This window comes from Grammomys surdaster, unplaced genomic scaffold (assembly GCF_004785775.1).
Source record: "Grammomys surdaster isolate TR1022 unplaced genomic scaffold, NIH_TR_1.0 212, whole genome shotgun sequence".
Lineage (NCBI taxonomy): Eukaryota > Metazoa > Chordata > Mammalia > Rodentia > Muridae > Grammomys > Grammomys surdaster.
This window is the reverse complement of record NW_021604657.1, coordinates 4,873,134-4,894,840: the sequence shown is the minus strand read 5'-3', so window position 1 is coordinate 4,894,840 and position 21,707 is coordinate 4,873,134. Positions and strand designations below refer to the sequence as shown.

Below are 21,707 nucleotides of genomic sequence, written 5' to 3'. Positions count from 1 at the left end.
AAAACAAAACAAAACAAAACAAAACAAAACAAAACAAAACAAAACAAAACAAAACAAGAGTGAAACATTAAGTGATATCTTCTGGGAAGCATTTTCTCAGGATCAACACACACAGGCTGAGTTCCAGAGGTGGCCATGTCTGTACATTTTGTAGGCAGCCAAACTTGGTATTGTGTCACCCGGGCGGTACTGATTCTGAAGGCATGAAGGAGTTGTGGAGAACAGCTGAGATATGGCACTATGAGGGGTCAGGAGAGGCCACTGGTGAAGGTGAAGCATCTGTAGCAGTTCAAGCCTCAGGACTGAAGGAGTCATGCATAGGCTGAGGTTCAGCACCATGAAAAGAACCAGGAAAGGCTACTAGTGAAGTGCAGCCCAGTGGACTGCAACATTTTGGAGATGCCAGTATCAAGAGAGGACTGGCAAGGAGAGCAGCAGCTCTCAAGTAGAGGCAGTCTATGTGATATACCCATATCACATAGCAGCACTCTGGAGTCCCAAACCTGACCCTGAGTTTTGCAGTGCTGAACTCAGTCTATGTGATATACCCATATCACATAGCAGCACTCTGGAGTCCCAAACCTGACCCTGAGTTCTGCAGTGCTGAACTTTGGTTTGATTCTGATCAGACTATGACTGTGCTCTGGTTTTTCCTTGATAGAGTAAGAAAGTATTTAATTTATTTTGATTTTATAGGAGCTCACAGTTGAGAGATTGGATTTTTAGAGTTTTGAGGGTTTTCCAGAGACCTGAGATTTTAAAAGAGAAGTTGGAGGTTGTTTTACTTATGTATTTATTTTAAACAGAATTTTTAAAGGGTTTAGATTGGTAAAGACTGTGGAATTTTTAGCCTGTAATGTGTTCGGTATTTTGATATTTATTAAACTGAGATAGAAGGAAAAGAACTGAATCCTGCAAACTGTCCTTCAACCTCCATATGTACAATGTAGCATGCCCTTGTGTGGCTTATCCCATACCCATACACATAAATAAATAGTAATAAAAGCCCATGGATCTGTGATCATTTCCACCCACTTTTCTTGTCTGTAGTCTGGAAGCTCATCCAAAGTTTACACTTTTTTTTTTTTGATGTTGTAGCAAAATACAAATTCCTATGGAAACTAGATATAATAAAGGAAAGGGAGAAAGTTTGTGCTACTAGTCCCTTACCCCAATTGCTTTAGAAATAGCTAAATATAAAACTCCAAAGACAAGTCATTTGTGGAAGCAATTTTTTAAGAAATATGAATCACAACTACTTTGGCATTATTTCCAAACATGAAAGAAATGTCAGAGACATTAAAAGTAAAAGCACTTGAATTTTATCACCTTTATTAGTCAATATCTATTTAAAATAAAACAAGTAAAATAAAAAATATAATTTATAGTGCATGCATGTGATTTTTTCATAAGCATGTATATATTTCTATATATTCATTATCTACTTTACATTTGAATCAAATGCTGTAAATTAAACATTCTGTGGATAACCAATACATACCAGGCTTTTCCCATTCTATTTCAAGACAATGGACTCCATTCCTGATTCGGGGTTTAACAATTCTGAAAAACATTCATATACCAAGATCTAAATATACAAATTATTTGTAAAATTTTAGGTTAAACACTTCAATTTCCATCAATATTTGAGGTAAAAATATATGGAATTATTCTCTACATATTCTTTGGAATTAACTAATTTCATCGTGAGGTAGAGTTGAAAATTGTTCCATTTACTCAAATTGTGTGTGTGTGTGTGTGTAGGTTTTCATTATATTTATTCATTTTATTTTAGGTTCGAGTGTTTAGTCTGCCTGTATGAAGGTGCATATGTACCAGCTGCATGCCTGGTGCCCAAGCAGGTCAGAAGAGGGACTCAGATGCCCTGGAACTGGACTGACAGGTGGCTATGAACCACCATGTAGGTTCTGGGAATTGAACTCAGGTCCTCTGCAAGGACAACAAGTGCTCTTAATATATTTTCACTTTTATGGAGTATTTCTTTGTCAATGATTTGTTTTAATGTCTACTTTGTTATATTATTTTGGCATTTGCCTACTAAATTGTAAGTCTTAAATCTCTGTATATATGTATTTTATATTTTTAATGAAAATTTTAATCACTACTTATCCAATGCAATCTGCATTTTTATTGTGACTAGTGAGAGCTGGACTCATTCATAAATCTTTTTTCTGTTAGCAGTTTATTTCTTTGCTACTCACTTCCTGTTTCCTATATACTCTTGGTTTGATAATTATATTTCCTATTAACTGTAACTGAATGTCATTATATTTCTAGTAGTAACATATTCATATACAAAGATCATAAATAATACTCTCAAAACATCTATTAAAGATTTAAGACTAACACTTGAAATACAATCCAATAAAGACCTTTATCATTTATTAATTGCTATGTGAATGTAATGTATATTTTTTAATTTAATACTACTTTGTGGGTATGTGTGGTTGCTTGTTTTGAGACAGGGTTTCACTATACAGCCTTGGTAGGCCTTAACTCACAGAGACATGCTTGTCTTGACCTCCAGTTCTGGGATGAAATGCATGTGCTATACTTAATGGCGTTATTTTGTTAAATGAGTATAGCTTTTTAAAAAAGATCTATCTACTGAGTTCGAGGCCAGCCTGGTCTACAGAGTGAGTTCCAGGACAGCCAGAGCTATACAGAGAAATCCTGTCTCAAAAAACCAACCCCCCCCCAAAAAAAACTATCTATCTATCTATCTATCTATCTATCTATCTATCTATCTATCTATCTATCTATCTAATGTACACCGTCACTCTCTTAAAACATACCAGAAGAGGGCATCAGATCTTATTACAGATGGTTGTGAGCCACCACACATGGTTGGTGGGAATTGAACTCAGGACCTCTGGAAAAGTAGTCAGTGCTCTTAACCACTGAGACATCACTCCAGCACCCCCCGTCTTTTTTTTTTTTTTCTGAGACTCAGTCTCACTATGTAGCTCTGGCTGTTCTGAACTTACTATGTAGATCAGGCCGGCCTCAAACTCAGAGATCCACCTGTCTCTGCCTCCTGAGTGCTAGGATTAAAGGTGTGTATCACCATTGCACAACTGCTTAATAGTGCCATAATGAAAGTCTTATATGGTAAAATCTTAGTCTTCAAGTATATGAAAAAGCCTTTACTATGAATGATGTTTAGTCATTTCAACATTACCAGTCATTTTTACTTTACAGTATTACTCCACTATTTTCTACTTGTCTTCTGGTTCATTGAAATAGTTCTGTTAAACCTGTTTCTTTCTATATTTGCTGTTAATTTTTATGCATTGAAGTTGGAAGTATGTAAATAGCTGAATTTACTATGTTGTCTTGAGTGTAAGTCTGAATATGCCTTTAACTTCTGGGCTTTCTTCTACTTATCCATAGGGAACAATATTAACACTTCTGATTATCAAATATTCAAGTAGAAACAGTTTTCATCACAAAATTCTTTTTACTAATAGTTTCAAATTTTATTTTAAAATTCAAATAAATTTTTATTTAAAAAATTGAATAAAATTTATTTTTTAGATTTATTTATTTTAAATGTATGTGTTTTGCCTACATATATGTTTATGCATTACAAGGATATGTGGACCTACTAAGGCCAGAAGAAGGCATCAGGTCCCCTGGAACTGGAATCACAGATGGTTGTGCACTACCATATGGGTGCTGGGAAATGAACCCTGGTCCCCTGTCAGAGCAATACTTACTCTTATCTGCTGAGCCATGTCTCCAGCCCCAATCATACATTACCTAATTGGCTGTAGTTGATTGGATGTCATTCTACCAAGTTTTCTTTCTATCATGTCATAGCGGGTCAAAAGCACCAACAATTTTTCACATGCATAGTGACTGGGCCACTCCATTTTTTGAACAGTAAATCTCTATAAATTCAGTAAAAATAAATATTAAAACTAAATGTTACTTTTAAAATACTAAATACTCTTAAGACAATATTATTTTTGCTTTAAGAATAATGCGAAAGTAATATTAGTAAGACTATTTCCAGAAAAAACCAATGGGCTCCCTAAGGAGAAAATGTCAAATGACAACCTGGTTGAGAAGGTTCTCTATTCAGAATGCGAGTGTATGTCAGAGGGCGTGGGCTAAGCTCCTTGACCCCTCCTAGGCCAGTTTTCAATCTATAAATGGAGAGAATATAACCCTGTTGACAGATTATGTAGATTAAGTGGGAAGACATTTATTAAGTATAATGGCTGTCAGCAAGGTAACATGCAAGTAGATTCACTGAGCCATCTTTCTCTCTAATTACAACATCAGAGGTTAAAATAATCTCATTTAACACTCATGGTGATTTGATGAGGTGGTAATATTACTTCTATTTTAAGAACATTTCATATTCAATATATTTGATCTTGGCATCCCTTGACCTGAACCTTCTTTCCTAGACATATTCCTGGATTCAATTTGTCTGCACATGGTAACTGAGACATCTTTCTGAGAAGCAGTCTGGTCTGGAAAATATGGACCTTACAAAGCCAAGGGGTAAAGGTTAGAGATGAGTACTGAGTAATAGTGGGGCAGTCAACAGTTATCTGTTTTAGTTCTTGGGACAGGCAACACTTAACTGTTTTAGTTTTTAAGTCTCCTCTTACACATGGAAGCTAATATACTTCTGATCTTCCTCATATCTAATTCTGTATTATTAAGTAAGAATTTATATTCAGATACCTGAAACAATAATAAATCAGGTCTTTGGTACTTGATCGGTTTTAACATTTTATTCTTATTCAAAAGGAATTCTTGGATGACCTAAGTGAAAAAATAAAAAGACAAAAAAAAAAAAACGAAAAAAAAAAAAACAAAAAAAACAGGAATCAGAACTTAAAAGTAACTCTAATTCTCCTGAAGTAATTGTTGTCTGCAAAGGTTTTCTGCCTCCCTCTGCTAACCCAGGCCTAGTCTTGGAAGCTTGTAGTCTCTGTGCAATCTAATTGAGGTCTACACCTACAATGTTTTCAGCCTCTAAGACTTACTGCTGAATAAGCTCACCCCTTCTAGTTCTTTCTGAATTCTTGTTGGCTGGTTCAACTCAGTTGTTCTTGCTTTAACTCCTCCCTCTCCCTCTCCCTCTCCCTCTCCCTCTCCCTCTCCCCTCCCCCCCTCCCCCTCTTCCTCTCTCTGCCACTCCTGAATTGCTCTTCTTGGCTTCATACTAACTTTGGAAATATGTACTAATCTTCTGGTTTCTTCTCATTCTCTGGCTCTATCTGTCTTCATCGGTGTCTAGTTTGTTCTTGCTTTGCAACCTGTATCTCTGTAACTGTCCTGGTAAAACAGCCTCTGAATTCCATGAACTCAGCTCCACTGCCTGCCTCTCAACTCACTAACTCAACCAAACTCACTGAAGAGAACTGACTAACAGGCAGAGATCTGCATGCCTCTGTCTCTTGAGTGCTGAGATTAAAGTTGTGTACCGGAACACCTGGACCTAAGCTTCTCTTTATCTGAAACTTGCTCTATACCAGGCTGGCCTTGAACTCAGATCTGCTTGCCTCTGTCTTCTGGGATTAAGGGCCATGTCTGTATTCCAGCCAGATTACACAGACCCAGAAGGCCTTTGGTATTGTTTCTTGCCAGAATAGTCATGTTCTGAATTAAAAATTTCTCTACATAACAATTTTAAAAAATATATACAATTAGATTATTACCTCATAGAATGGAAATCCTTCGCAACTGCAAGCTTTCCTAGAGATAAATTATACATTTTACCAATACAATCAGATAATTAGATAGACTGAAATCTCACCCAATCTCCTTGTTTTATAACAAATATCCACCTACAGTGTCTTATACATAATTATTAGGCCTTCCTCTGAAAAACAAATTGCTATCTTCTCAGGTAAAGTTTTTTTACTTTTTTGTAATATTTTTACACTACAAAATTTTTTTTACATTACAAAATAATGTGTTTGTATGATTTTGTATGGGCATATGTACAAAGGACAGAGAATAGCTTGCTAGAGTAGGTTTTCTCCTTTACCATGTGTGTTCTGGTGACTGAACTCAGGCTTGGCAGCAAACACCTTCACTTGTTAATTCATTTCCCCAGCCTCTTAGATGGATTTTTTTCTTCTCTGGTTTTCTTGAGACAGAGTCTCACATGTAACTCTGGCTGGCCTGAAACTTGGTACGCAGACCAAGCTGGCCTCTCTGCCTCCCAAATGCTGGGGATTAAAGCTGTGTGTCACCATTAGTCCAGAAAGATGAGTTTTTTTTATTTTTTTAACAGAATGAAGAACACAGTATGTTCTAGACATATGGGTGAAGGTTACTGTAGAAGTAAATCAGTCCAAGGTATTCATACAGGTCATAACAAAAAATATTAAGTGGCTAAAATCAACTTACATTTTAATATTGTTTTCTATTTCATTTAGTTGCCTATTATGGTCTGCCTGGTGCCATTCACAAGGACAGAGGTATTCATAATCATGTGGTTCACAGTATCTATCACTTCTACATAATGTGCATCCATTACGTTCATGATCCTTAGGCGAACCTTTTTGGAGACACAAAGATGTGTGATTTTTATTGCTTTGCAGAATTGGCTTCAACAGGCCCCTTTTCTCTTCTGTTATCTAAAATTTCAAAATTAATATTGTCCAGTACAGTGTGGGTTTCAGTATGTTTAGGCTGAAAGAATAATGCATACCATAGTGGTTTCTTTTCTTCCTTCCTTCCTTCCTTCCTTCCTTCCTTCCTTCCTTCCTTCCTTTCTTTCTTTCCTTTTTTTTTTTGTTTTTTTTGAGACAGGGTTTCTCTGTATAGCCAGCCCGGGTTGTCCTGGAACTCACTCTGTAGACCAGGCTGGCCTCGAACTCAGAAATCCACCTGCCTCTGTCTCCCAAGTCCTGGGATTAAAGGCATGCACCACCACTGCCCAGCATAGTGGTTTCTAGCACAAGTTAATAACTTAGTATCATGACACTGCTCACAAAATACTCATTTATTTGAAGTATTAATTAATTTATATCCAATAATGGAAAACTTTCTGGGTTATGTAGTAGCTACAAGGTAGGAAAGAATGTAATTATTAGTAAAAAAGATTATTTCTTTAATATAATAATTCATGATAGGCTTCTTTACTGAGCTTATTAAAAGACTACCCACTTCGTCTCCTCTGCCAGTGTGTACTTGGTTACAAGAGAGCTGTTTAATGCTTGGAACAGGGAGAGTATCACTGCAGCACAGGTATGATGAGCGGGACCCTCCTTTTCTTTGAAAGGAAACAGTCAGTGATTTTTTTTTGCTGTTGTTTGGAGACAAGATCTCATGTAGTCCAGGCTGGCCTCAAACTCTCTATGTAATGAAAGGTAGCCTTCAACTCAATCCTATGGTCTGTACTTCCCAAGTACTGAATTACAGGTGTGTATAACACCCAGCTCATGTTCAATGTTATCTTTTGCAACTAAGACTGATGAAGATCCAACCTATTTTCAACAAGAATGAACTAATATTAGAAACTAGTTTTAAGTCATTATCTGTATAGTAAAATATACTATAAGACAATTAAGCATATAAACATAAAACATTGATATAAAAATAAGTGGTTTATCTCCATTTTCCTATAAGATTTATATTTTTCATAAAAATAGATTCATATATCAAAAACATAATTTTAAAATCTAAATAATTGGTAACATCGTATGATATTTTACTCATTCTATATGTATTATTGCTATATTATTTCACTTATCCAACATTAAATAAATGTTCACAATATCTGTGTAACTCAGCTTCTGATTCTCAGGTACTTCCAAGTAGTGTCTTAATAAAGGTATAAGAAAGTCCTGTTGAGAGCAGGACTGTGCAAATGGATTCAGACTCCAATATTCTAGAGTACTTCCTATGCCTACTTACCTGGATGGGAACACACAGAGCAATGAACCACTTTTTTTGCTGCTGGTCGTGGAACAGAGTAGCAAGGTTCTTCAATCCACTGATTAAATCTTTATTAGAAAATGGTTTAAAAAAAAGAAGAGAAAAATATTGAGTTAATTAAAATACATTCTCAAATGTCAGTTATCCTATTTTCTTTAACCTGTCAAATTACTTTTTCTTTAGTGATTATAAACCTACTTGCTTGGTCTGGGAAAATGCTTAGTTTTTCTACAAGCTTTACATGTGGTCCCAGGTAGTGAAGAACTGCAAAAGGAGACAGAGCGTATATACCTGTATGTCTGTACAGATTATATCTCATCAAGCTCATCCTGGTGGTGTTTTTTTTTTTTTTTCCTTTTTTTGATGACTTTGTCAGGCAATGATGTATGGGCAGGGGGAGAAAAATTTGCATATGTATATGTAGCTGGTTATAGTGGCACATGCCTTCTACCATGGATTCTAGCCATCAAATGAACTCAGGTGGTCAGGTTTGTGCTTCAAGTTCTCTTACCTCCTGAGCCATGTAGCTGGCCCAAATTAAAAGCTCTTTATCAATGTTACTTGTTAAGTATTTTCAGTATGCTATATAATATTTTATTTATGAAAATTAAATATAATATCAAAGCATCAAATACAAAAATTATTTTAATGTTATATTCATCTTTAATTGATACTAATGGTCTAAAATAGCCTATGAAAAAATGCACATGGTTATAAGGATACACTTGCTCTTGTACTGTGTGTGATGAAGCAATAAAAGACTTCAAGATAAGTAAAAATTAACTATTGAAAATGAGTAGTTCAAAAACAACCCTTTCTGCAGTAGTAGTCACTACTAACTCCAACAAGAACAGATGTCTGATATGGAATAAAAAGCACTGTTCATTTACCTCTGAAGCAAACTTTGACCTTTCAAAATCTGCAAAAGTTTTAATGCTTGTTCTTTTCCAACTCCAGGCACTCCCTTCCATAAAGTGGAAAAAAAAAACTTAAATGTTAATAACAGGAATAATGAGGACACATATAAAGAGATATAATAGTGATCAAGTGCATTTGTAAACAGCATATTTAAGAAAAGGTTATCCTGTAACTCCTATCAGTCTATGAACAAACTAACATGATGACGAGAGGCAGGGAGGTACGAATGGCATACTTCAGTAATGACACTGCTTAGCAGCAGTATCAATAGCACTATACATGTGTGCAACTAGACAACAACAATGACTATAGAGCTCAAAAACAGATAAAGCCGTAATAAAAACTATCACTGCTATAAAATACGAGCAATCCTTGAACTCCTTTGATAATTTAGTCAAGCATGCATGTCAATCTCTTTTGAGGTTGAAGCTGTGGGACTGCTTACTGAACTTTCCTTTGCAACATTTATTGTCATAAAGGAATAAACGTATACCTGTAAAAGTGGCTTTTAGTATTACCTGAGGTGCTGATTGAATTTATTTACTTATTATTTTGTGTGCCTGTGCATGATGTGTGTGAGCATATGTCCATGGCACTTGTGGACGGTCAGAGGACAATTTTGTGTACTTGGTGTTTTCCTTTCACCTTTATGTGTCTCCCAGGCATGGACTCAGGTTGTCAGGCTTGTGCAGAAGTGCTTTCAACCATGGACCATCTCATCAATCCAACTGAATTTTGTTAGTGAATGGCATATACTTTAAACTTAAATGAATTCATAATTATATGCCCATAATATGTTCATAACATATTATTATATGTTTATAAACACACACAGCATGTAAAATATTAAAGATATTGAGAAAGAAGTGATGAGCTCAGCTTGCCTTTGGAAGGTAATCACAACCAAGAAGCACTGCCAGTCCGACCAGAGCATCTCGATCCAAGCCTAGCTTACTCTTGATAGACGATACCGTGTAACAGTCAACATGTGGATCCTGTAGAAGCACAGAGTTTTATCTTCAAAGTGTTTTATATTAAACAGTAGAAAGAATGAGTTGTCATTTAGTCTTTTTGTTTTAAAACTTAAACATGAAAATGATACTCATCACATCAGTATTTATAGAATGGGACATTTCAATCAATGAATAAAGTGGAGCTGAAAGTTCTTCCTTATTGGAGTATTGTGGAGTAGAAAAGTCATCAACAATCTAATCCAGCTGTCAACCCCGTAAACTACAATGACCAGCATGTGGATTCCATACTGGCATGAATGTTATATGTTATAAGTGTAACCAACTGCTTTATGATTAGATTTAAGACTCACTCTACAAGAGGAAACACATGCCTGGTACTGTGTATCTTGGCTGAATACCCATGGTTAGGGAGCTCATAGGTCCCAGAGAACCTATTACTATTATTTTGCTAAATGGGCATAGTATTGAACTGCCTTATAAATTTGTATCTCTATATTTATGGATTATTATTGTTCTTGGACTTCACTAGAGAAGCAGTGGGCTTTATGTGCAGAGAATAAGTGTATGTACAGTGTTCAGACATATGTATTACCCTTCCTTTCCCCAAGGCTCAGAGACTATGGTGGAAGAGTGGGCAGAATGACTGTTAAGCTAGAGGTTGGGGAATATAGGGGTAAAGAGTGTCTTATGAACACGACAGAACCACTGCATCTGTGAACTCACAGCAGCTTGCTTGTCTGCCAAAGCTGAGGGCAGTCAACATCTCAGCACTAAGCAGCACTGAGCAGGAGTGGCACAGGAGCCCCCCTCTCTAGCTGAGGAACAATTGACAGCTGACGGTTTCTGTGAGAGGGAGAGTCAATTTTCTTTAAGGGTGTAAATTCTAGTAGGTTGCCCAGTGGATAGCACCATACTCAGTAGTATATGGGCATTACAATTTTTTTTTTTTTTAATTTGGTCAACTTAGCATAAGCTAGAGTCATCTGGAAAGAGGAAACCTCAATTAAGAAAATACTTCTGTAAGACTGCTATGTACGCAAGTCATTGGGGGCACTTTCTCCTTTCTCAATTAATGACTGATGTTAGTGGGGCGGGGGCAGCTGACTATGGACAGTGCCATTCATCCCTGAGCTATGTAAAAAAACAAGCTGAACAAGCTACAAGGAGCAAGTCAGACAACAGCATTCTTCCATGGCCTCTGCATCAGTTCTTGCCTCTAAATTCCTGTACTGACTTCCCTTAATGAAGACAAAGACATGGAAGTGTAAGTCAAATAAACTCTTTCCTCCCCATGTTGTTTTTGGTTGTAGTATTTATCACAGCAACGGAAAGAAAACTAGGACAGTGAGAACAAGGGTGGCAATTAGATCTGAGAGGAGTGGGTGCTAAATCAAAATACATTGAACTCATGTATAATAGTCTTGAAAATTATTAACAATATTATATTAAAATAAGATAAACATTCACAGTAGGCAGTTTCTTTTTCTCTTTATTGCTTTTGGTATCTAAAAAGTACAATATATGGTATATACTGTAGAAAAAACACTCAATATACTTATATTACCTAAAGTTAATTATTAGTAGCTTGTTATACATTCTTCCAAAAAACTGTATTTTCCTCTCATATTTGTTATTAGTATCTACTATTAACTCTATTTTTAATAAAGGTAGAATTATATAATACTGTTTTGTTACATTTCCCCCAGTAATATACCTCTGTATTATTTAATGCCAGTAGCACATCTTCCTCTTCCCCTTTTCAGACAAGGTCTCAACTAACCTTGCTATGTAGAGTAGGCTGCCCTGGAGCTCAGAGATCCTCCTGCCTTGTATCCACTGTGCTAGGATTAAAGGTATGTGTCACCTACTCTAAGACATAGCTGTGAAAATGATTGCTGAGTAGTGGTTCACACAGATTCTCTCTCAGTCTACTTCTCTCAGTTCCTACTAGCATTTGAGAGATGGCATGAAGCTTAGCCTTGCTGGTCCTAATATACCAAATGCCTAGGAGCAGGCTGCCATGCACACCCCACATCCCTGCCCTCCTCCGAATTCTGTAAGAAAATGCTAGTTGCCAGGAATCCCTAGCTAGAAATCATAACTGTGAAACATTTAACATTCCTGAATGAGCCTTTGGTTTGCTAATTTTTATAGTTATTAATACCATAACAAAGACTTTCCTGCCGTGTATCCCTCTTCTCATACATTTGGAGGTGTTCTGAGGATTAAATACTGAAACTGGAATTTCTGGGACAAAACAATGGATTTCCCGCATAATTCTGTGTTAGAGACTCAAATTTTGAAGAGAATAAACTATTTGGTGATCCTTTATTTTTTTAAACTTATATTTGCTTATTTATTTGTATGGGTATGTGTATGGTGTGTATGTGTATGGTATGTATGTGTATGGTGTGGTGCCTGAGTAGAATGGAAAGAACAACTTGTGGGAATCAGTTCTTTTCTTCCACCATGTGGATTCTGGGAATCAAACTCCAGTTAAGTGCCTTTCTCTACTGAGTCATCTTGCTGGCCCACAATGCCTTTTAAAATAGTTTTAAATTTACTTTTTAGTAGGTAATCAGCTTTACCATCTCTATCACTTCAAAACAGTTATTTATAGGGTTGGAGAGATGGCTTAGTGGTTACTCATACTATTCTTGAAGAGGATCCTTGCTTAGTTCCAAGTACCCACATCAGGCAGCTGACAAATTCCTATACCTCCAGTTTCAGGTGAGTTCAATGTCTGCATTCATTTTGTTTTTGAAGACAGGGTTTCTCTGTGTAGCCCTGGCTGTCCCAGAACTCTCTGTAGACCAAGCTGGCCTCGAACTCAGAAATCCGCCTGCCTCTGCCTCCCAAGTGCTGGGATTAAAGGCATGTGCCACCACTGCCCGGCTTCAATGCCTGTATTCATATGCACACACTTACCACCCCATACATACAAATAATTTTTAAAAATTAAATTTAAAAAATATATAAAATATACATTTATGGTGAAAAAAATTTAAAATGTTTTCTAGCTTACTGAAATGTACAGTGATATTTTAAATTAGTAAACATTTTGTTTAGCAATAACTATTTGCCAGGCATCATGGCATTTTACATATATTATCTTAGAATAAAGACATATCAAGAGACAAAGAAAAGTCATACCTTTGTGTTCATAGTGAAATTCCTGTAAACAGTCTGGGCTCCATAAAGGAAAGCATCGCTGTCGTTGGTGAGGCAGCCATCCACATGGCCACTGGCATTAAGATAAGCACACATGGCCTCAGCTTCCCCAGCAGCCTGGACCCAGGGCATTCCCAGGCACTCTAGCATTTCAAGGCACTGAAACAAGTAAGTGCAAGACATTCAGCTTTTCAGAGTTTTAATTTACTTTTACATTTAAAACAGTAGTAGTAGTTGGCTTCTGGGTATTTAAAAAAATGACATTAAAGGAACACTCAGAAATTTGGATACTGAATAATTTATTGGCATTAAGAAAGAACTGCTAAGCTTTTAGGTGAAATAATTAAAACCATAATTTGGTTGTACCTATTTAATTTAAAATACTATTTTTAAAATATTATCTTGCAGAAAGCAACACTAAAATACTAGGAATTCTATAGTATTATGGTTGGTATTGACAAAGTATGCTCTAAGAGGGAGTCAAAACATTGCACTTTTCAGGGAAGCTGATTAAGCTTAGAACAGGAAATAAACAACTCTAAGGATTCAGGAAGTCCCTGACCTTGATTAGAGTGACACTAGGGGCTCTCACTTCCCACAACTATATAAGTAGTATGGACTGCTGGAAAACAGATCAGCTGGGCTTCCTGGAATAAAAACAGAGTTGAACTGCCTCAAAGATACTCAGACCAACTGAACCACCTAAACTACAGCAAGTTATGCAGTGCACTCTGAGTTTCTAGCCTTTAAGAGCTATTGCCTATTTCGGATAGACTTGATGACAGTTGTCTTTGAATTGTCCCTGTTCCTCTAACTGACCTCTTACTCATATTCCTTTAAGTACCCTCCTCAACTCCACGGCGCCTAAACCTCAATGGTTCACCAAGTTGGATTTTGGTAGTGTCCTTTCTTTAGTTTGTCATCAGTTCTCTACCTGGCAGGCACTTCCCATGGATAGTGACATACAATAGTGGGAAAACTCTCACAAGGCTAAGTTGTTTCCTCCTAGGAAATCAAATACCCCTGCAAGGCGATTTTATCCTTTGTAATGCATAAATAATCCACTGTGAGATTCCATTGGGTTATGGCTTTGATCTTGCTGAGTTTAGCCATATGCCATTTACAATTTTCAATTCTTTCTGAATTGTAGAATGTTGTATATGGAGAAAAGAGGCTAGGCAAATGTATTTTCTATAGATTGTCAGAATAAACATCCATTGCTCAGAATGTTCTTTTTTTTTTTTTGTATAATATATAACAAAAAAGCTGCCAGATGTAGCCCAAGTCTGGCAACATTCTCAAGACTTAGGTGTATGACCTTGGGGAAACACTTTTGCTACTAGCATATCCTCACTTTACCCTAGTTAGAGATTATCTTTTCATACTAAGCAAAGTTGTTTCAGCTTTGTGTGCTATTTACATTTAAAACTCTAATGTTCTAAGGATGAGATTCACAGATATTTCCAGGAACTAATTTCACAGGAAATTGTTACAATGCTGTACAGTTGTTTACTTCAATCATTAAGTTTGACTACTCATTAACTAAAAATTATTTAAAACATGCAAGATCAGAAAACAGCAGCTCCAGAACCACTTTATACATTGTCTTCTAAAATACCTCACCATATTAAATAACCTGCCTCCACAATTTTTTAAAGACAGGATATCACTTTGTAGCTCTGGCTAGTCTTAAATTTACAGACATCCTCCGGCCTCCTGAGTGTTAGGATTAACCATGACTGGATTAAATATCTTTGCCTCTATTCAGTGCAAAGATAAATCAAACATCCAGAGTTCTTTTGTGAGTATTAAAACTGTTCTCCTACCAAAACTTGTAGGAAACTAACTGGCAAAAGCTATCATTATAAACCAGGTAGTGTGCAACATGCCTTTAATCCCAGTCCTTGGGAGACAGAGGGAGGCTGATCTCTGAGTTCAAGGCCAGCCTGGATCTCAGAGCATGTTCTAGGAAGGACAAGGCTATACAGAGAAACTCTTGTTTAAAAACGGCTGCATAAACAAAACTGGAAGACTGGCAACAGCAATAGACAGGCTAACTCAAAATGGGGAAAATCTCATGGAGTCTCACCCCTTGACAAAGAACTACAGGCAACTAATGACTGCTGATACAGGGAGAGTTAGCCTCTCCCAGAGATGAGTTCTCAAATTGCTCACCCTATACAAAGTAGTCAGTCCTAAAGCCATATACAAACAATAAAAATGAGCACAGCAGGTTGCATTTACATATTTTTGCTAGCTTTTACACGAGTGTGTACACACCCACCAATAAAGAAAAAGAGGATATCAGTTTGAGGAGGATGCATGGAAGGCGTTGGAAAGAGGGGACTTGGAGGGCTGAGGGAGGAAAGAGAGAGTGATATAATTGTATTTTAATTAAAATTAAAAAAAGGTAACGTGGTGAGGGAGGATCATGAATTTACAACCATTCTAAGCTATATAGCCAGTTCCAGGACAGCCTGGGCTTTATAGTAAGATCCTGTAACAAAGAAAACCTCCTAAATCTTGCTGAGTAACCTTCAAAATGTCAGAAGCTACTATGCATAATAGGTGGGGAAAAGGCACCTACAGTCTTTCTTAGACACGCATGCTACAATATCAACTTGCTAGGCAAGAGGTGTTTACTGGTGCAATAATGTAGTGACTGTTAAAGGGACAACCAATTGATCTCTGATGAATCTGAGGCCTTCCCATCAAAGCTCCTGTATTGTGGTCTGCGTAGAGGCCCATAACTGGAGAGATCATAAGCATAAAACCTACTACTGTTGCTTTGCTAAATGGGCATGTTATCAAATTGCTGCCTAAATATTTATGTTTATACCCATAAGCCAGCGATGCCCTTAACCTTGATCAAAGAAGCAAGCAACTTATGGCGATCATGCATTCTGAATCTGCTGGAGTTAAAAGGAAAGATAATCAAGTCACTACCATGGATTAGTTACTGTAGATATATCTCTCAAGCATTTATAAAATCACTGCAGAATATTATTATCCCCATTTTACTAAGAATTCAAATGTAAATGAGTTAAAAATCCTGCCCAGTATTTCTAAATGTCAGTGCTAGAATGTGGCCACAGGTCTGTTTTACTCTATCATAAATTCTCTGCACGCACTACTCCTGTAGTCACAATACGGTTAGCGAGTATAAGTTTATAAAATACACTTTAATTCAAATAAGAATTACTAGTTGAATCTGAATGCTCACCTCTCGTAAGACTGACTTAAAATGTGATCTCCCTGTTTTCTGAGACCTCGATTTTCCAGAAGGCCCGAAACGTGTCTGAGTCCTCTTACTCATGACATCAGCTTTCAGCTTTGGTGGATCCCCTTCCATTACAAACACCAGTTTTACATTCATTTGAGTTAAATATGAAATTCGAAAAAACAGGTTCCTGAAGCATACAAATTAGTAACATATTAATCCTCATATTGATAACAAGACCCAATAGCAGTATGTAAAATGGTTTAAGAATACTAGGTTAAAGCATTGTTCATCTGATAACATTTTAAAACATTTATTCCTCTGTGTGTGTGCGCGCGTGTGCGTGTGTTAGTGTGGGCACATGCATGCCTATGTTCTTATGGGCAGGTCAAAGAACAACTTGCAGGAAGTGGCTGTATTGTTCTACTATGTGGGTTCTGAGGATCACACTCAGGCTGTCAGGCTTGATAGCAAGTGCACTTAAGACTGAACTATCTCATTGGCTGATATTAAGATTTTAAGGAGAACGGGCAAGCATATGCCATTTAAGCAGGAACAATTTTTGACTATATACACTGCTATCTGAAAAGTATTTTGAAGGGAGAGGTTAAGAACAGGCAAAGGGGAGTGGAAATACAATTCCTCCAGCAGAGATTTAAAAAAGTTGAAACAAAGTCAAACACCAAGACTAGGCACATAATGATTCATCTCTATTCACAGAACCTTTACTATACCTGAGGTGGGGCTTCACGACAGTTCCAATCATTTTCTTCACTGTCTGTGCCTCACATACCCAGAGACTCAAATCAACAGCAAGGGTTTTTCCACTAAGATCCTGCAAGTGGATATGTTGCTTTATAGGCTCCAAAATTTGCCACAAGTCATTCACTCCCATCCTGATGGCTGATTATCCAGTATTATCTGAAGTACACTTAAGGAAGGAATCATGGAAGCAGGCAAACAGCTAAAGAAACAAACAAAACAAAACCAATCCCCAAATCCAAGGTTAGTTCATAGAAACTGATGGAAAAATAAGGAGGGAAGAAATGATGTAGAAAATACTGGAGAAAAATGGAGTTAACGTTCTTTCTCTGTTAGGTTTTTCCAGACAAGGTTTCTCTGTGTAGTGTTACTGTCCTGGAACTAGCTCTGTAGCTCAGGCTGGCCTCAGATTCACAGCGATCTACCTGCCTTTGCCTCCTAAATTGTGGGATTAAAAGTATACACCAGGACTGCCAGGTGGAGTTATATCTTCATAACAGGTATTGTTTTTAATTGTATGGCTATACAGTTCACAGTGGAAAAACTGAATTTAAAACAACGTATTTTAAAATTAATGCTGTTTTTTTTTCCTTGTACAATATAGGAAAGTTTAGGAATAAACCACCTTACACTCTGTTGTCTTCCCCAGGTAATTTTTTTTCGGTTAACTTTTCTTTATTCAACACCTACATCTACTTTTCTTTTCCTTTGTTGTTATTTGATAATGATATATAGTGTATGCAATGAAGATTAACTCTGACTACAAGAATACAATTCAGATTATTACTCTCTGAATAATGAATTTAATTCAGCCCCCAAACACAAAGTAGGTTGCAAAAATATGTTAAATTGAAAGGCCATTATTCATATGTAGAAACCTCCTGAAAAGTCTACATTATAAATCACATACAGATGCAATGAAAACCAGTGCTGGAAAGGCTGTCATATATGGTTTCCTCAGTTTTCTGAATCTTGATTTTATAAGGTGGCCAGTCCTGCCATGAGTGTTATTTTGTGCACTCATTTTTGTAAAGTGTGTAAACATACGTGGTCATGCTACTTTAGAAAGAAAAATACAGAATAAATACAAGGTACTAAGTAGTTAATTGGGGGCTCATGCTAATTTATTTTACATCAACATGTTCTGCTAGCTGTAACACTGTGGCAGATTGAGTTAATTTGAAAAGTTGTGATGAATTCTGGAAAGAGCAGGGGTATGTACATTTTCTAAGACATTATCATGAAGGTAAATAACATTTGTAAAGTACTAGCCATTAAAACACATTAACACCAGATAAAATGAGTGTGAAGTTCTTTGTATTTTTGCTTTTATTGTGACTCACACTGGATACCTAAAAAGACTCACTGTAAAAGGAGAGATAAAAAAGACTAAAGATGTCTAAAATAGTGATAAGGAATCATTTTATGAAAATTTAAAATTATATGTGTATCAATTAAAGTTATACCAATTGTAATGACAGTTCCCCACTCCCCAATAAACAGACTCACGAAAATCCTAGTGCCAGGCCCTGTCAGTCAGGAAAGAGCAAGAAATCTCAAAACAATATAGACTACTGCTGTTACCTTGGAGAACTTACACATGTTGCTCTTGGAAACTTACAGTGAATTTCTATTAGTGTTTCTTGAATTTCCTATAAGGCCATCAACCATTCACTAGATAAAATAAAACAAACTACAAAAAGAATGATTACAACTACAGTAAGGAATAAAACCATGAGTAATCATATTCTAAAAAAATATCATTGAGCTGGAGAGATGGCTTAGTGGTTAAGAGCACTGACTGCTCTTCCAGAGGTCCTGAGTTCAATTCCCAGGAAACACATTGTGGCTCACAACCATCTGTAATGGGATCCAATGCCCTCTTCTGGTGTGTCTGAAGATAGTGACAGTGTACTCAAAAAGAATCATATAAAATCCTGTTTTCATGCATTTATGGTGGTTATTTTATAAAGAAGATATAAAGATTAAGTTACCACATAATTATGTATTTTTACGTTTAATGCATATATATATATATATATATATATATATATATATATTTATTTATTTTTTTGAGAGAGGGTCTAACTATGTAGCTCTGGCTATCCTGAACTATATAGTGAGGTCTCAAGGCTGGCCTCCAGATCTGCCTGCTTCTGCCCTTTGAGTACTGGGATTAAAGACATGTTTGGCTATTTTTTTTAAAAAAAAAAAAAAAAACTACTTTAGGATTTTCTCCACCATTTCTATAATCTATGTCAATGGTGTGAAATATATACTGTATTTAAAAGTACATACAATTTGTTTTAAAAATACAGCTTCAGCCACCACGCACTGTGTGCTCACATGCTCTGTCTGTCTCTGTCTCTCTCCGTGTGTGTGTATGTATATGTGTGTGTGTGTGTGTGTGTGTGTGTGTGTGTGTATCTGTTCCTACGCTCTTAGTCCTGGTCATTTCTCTGAATTGATGTTATATGACAAATAGTTAAAGACTCTAAAAGCTTGTGAAACTCTAAAGAAACCAAATGGAACAGTGCTTAGAATGTATAGCTGCACAAAAAGACAGTACAGAGGGTTCTTGATTAGGTCATAATCTATACTTGAAGGCAGATTAGCATTATGTAAACCTTAAAAGTACTACCATTATTAGATCCTCCGAGACTATGTAAATTTGTGTCTATACTCAAACCTCTTATATATTCAAATCTCTTATATCAACTACTGCTGTCATTCTCAGGATGTAATCAAAATAATAACTAACAAAATGTGTCTCCTACCATATTTCTAATTTTTAAGAATTAGTTATGAAACAACAAAGGAGTCAACAAAATCATAATTATACAGCAAATAGTTTTATAACTTACTAATAGCTTCAGCATAGGAAATGAGTACTGAATTTAGAGTACATAAGCCTAAGATTTAGGTTTTGGATATACTACTGATCAATTGTATAGCCTCAGAGAGAAAACAAGCCTAGAAAGGTGACATACTAAACCAGATAATTAACAAGATTCTAATATCCTTTGAATCTCAGGATCAACTTTGGTAGCAGGAATATCCAGATTGTTGCTTGAGAGAAGGTAAGCTGCTACACTAACAAAGGGCTTAAGAATCTGCCTCTGCTTAAAACAAAAGCAGGTCCTTTGATGTAACCATATGGTGCCCATAAATCCATTTATGCTCCTAAAGCTTCCTTAAAAGCTATTAAGTTTCTATTGGTTAATTATAAAACTGAATGAGGTGAGAAAAACACAGACCCTTGCTAATTCCGCTAATGCATCAAATGTAAAGAACATAAAAGAAGTCAATAGCTTGATTTATGCAAAATCACATTTTATTAAGGCAAATTTTCTACTTTGTCAAAGCTTAAAGAAAGGTCAGGAAATAGTTAAATTTCCAAATTCACATTTAGTTACCTATATTTTCATATAAAATTGACAAACAGTACAAATACGTCATCATGCAGTATTGTATCCATAGGGAATTTACCACATAATTTCATCAAGTCGTGCTGTTTTAAGTTTTTTCCAGCTATACAGTCACATGAATTTAATTTAAACTCTGAGGCCCATGTTTTATTTGCCTACCAGTATTTCTTAGGGATGTGTCTAAGTGCTGGAGGTGTGGTGATCATCAGGATCTGGATTAAAATATCTTGGAAAGGTGAAGCAGTAGACGGAAACATTAGCACTTTAATAGGATGATAACAGTACCAGAAGTAAAGAATCAAAGCACAGGAGTATATAGAAAAGCATCCACTAAAGCTTCCCGGAGGAAGTGACATCTAGGGAAGAACTTCCCACTTGTGTTTGTCAGGAGGATGGTTCCATGTCACACTTTTCACTAATCCACAATAAAGAACGCAATATATAATTACTTTTTTGAAGGTAATGGTGGCTTTGAACAAATGAATTTACCTCCTTCCTGGAGACCTCAGGTTGTATACCAAGGTTGGGGTGAGTGACCCAAGAACGAGGTTAATTAACAGTGAATGCCATTTCCCACGACATCGGAGGTAAGACTGAAACATGGCAGCGAGGTTACTTGCCTAGGTATGAATACTGATGTGAAGTTGTGTAAAGACGGAATGGATGATTAACGTCGGATTGAGAAGCGAATGGAGAAGGGCCCAAAACAACATCTTACTGGATATGTATTTAAAGCGATGTCCACCCTAGGGTGGAGCTGGTAGGGGAGAAAGGACTACATACACAACCGCAAAGACACCCATAAGTGGTAACTGGTGTTAAGAAATCTATTTTTCCAATTGTAACCATAATGCAGAGCGGTGTGTGAGTGGGCATCGGGGAAGGTCGCCCAGATGGGCTTGAAGGAGGAGTGGGCATCCTCGGGGAAGGGCCGTGGGGACCTTGTAGGGCGGCTGTGGATGAGCTCGTCCTCCCGTTAGTGTTCTAGAAGCCAGTAGAAGGACCGGGAGGCTGGCCTCAGCCTGTCCCGCGGGACTTACCCAGACACCCCCTCTTCGTGGCTGTGGAAGGAATACTTCTGTCATTTACCAGTCTGGCCTGGAGTTTAATAACTGTCGCCGCCCTAAGTTCCCGAATTCCCTCAAATCAAAGTTAAAACAAGCAAACAAACCTGAGGGGCGGGGGAAGCCTCTCGCTCCTGTCCCAAGCACTAAGCCCCAAGCTGCAATTTCGAATCCAGCGCCTTCGCCATTAGTCCCGCCCCTTCCGGGAAACGGCTTGCTTTCCTTCCAGACCCGCCTC

The 21,707-nt window shown here is 36.9% G+C and overlaps 1 protein-coding gene across 1 annotated transcript in view; it reads right to left on the bottom strand.

Annotated features, from left to right (window-relative positions):
* Gen1 (GEN1 Holliday junction 5' flap endonuclease) overlaps positions 1-21,690 on the bottom strand; it is a 26,070-nt gene extending 4,380 nt beyond the window's left edge. Inside the window, exons 1-12 of the mRNA XM_028772215.1 lie at positions 21,577-21,690; positions 16,950-17,179; positions 16,219-16,405; positions 12,978-13,154; positions 9,735-9,845; positions 8,823-8,896; positions 7,912-8,000; positions 6,400-6,550; positions 5,703-5,739; positions 4,723-4,803; positions 3,784-3,914; positions 1,502-1,563 (exon numbers count right to left, since the gene is read on the bottom strand). Coding sequence (XP_028628048.1) covers positions 1,502-1,563; positions 3,784-3,914; positions 4,723-4,803; positions 5,703-5,739; positions 6,400-6,550; positions 7,912-8,000; positions 8,823-8,896; positions 9,735-9,845; positions 12,978-13,154; positions 16,219-16,405; positions 16,950-17,110 — 1,261 coding nt within the window. The 5' untranslated portion in view covers positions 17,111-17,179; positions 21,577-21,690. The remainder of the gene's footprint in view (positions 1-1,501; positions 1,564-3,783; positions 3,915-4,722; positions 4,804-5,702; positions 5,740-6,399; positions 6,551-7,911; positions 8,001-8,822; positions 8,897-9,734; positions 9,846-12,977; positions 13,155-16,218; positions 16,406-16,949; positions 17,180-21,576) is intronic.
* Positions 21,691-21,707: the final 17 nt, after the last annotated feature.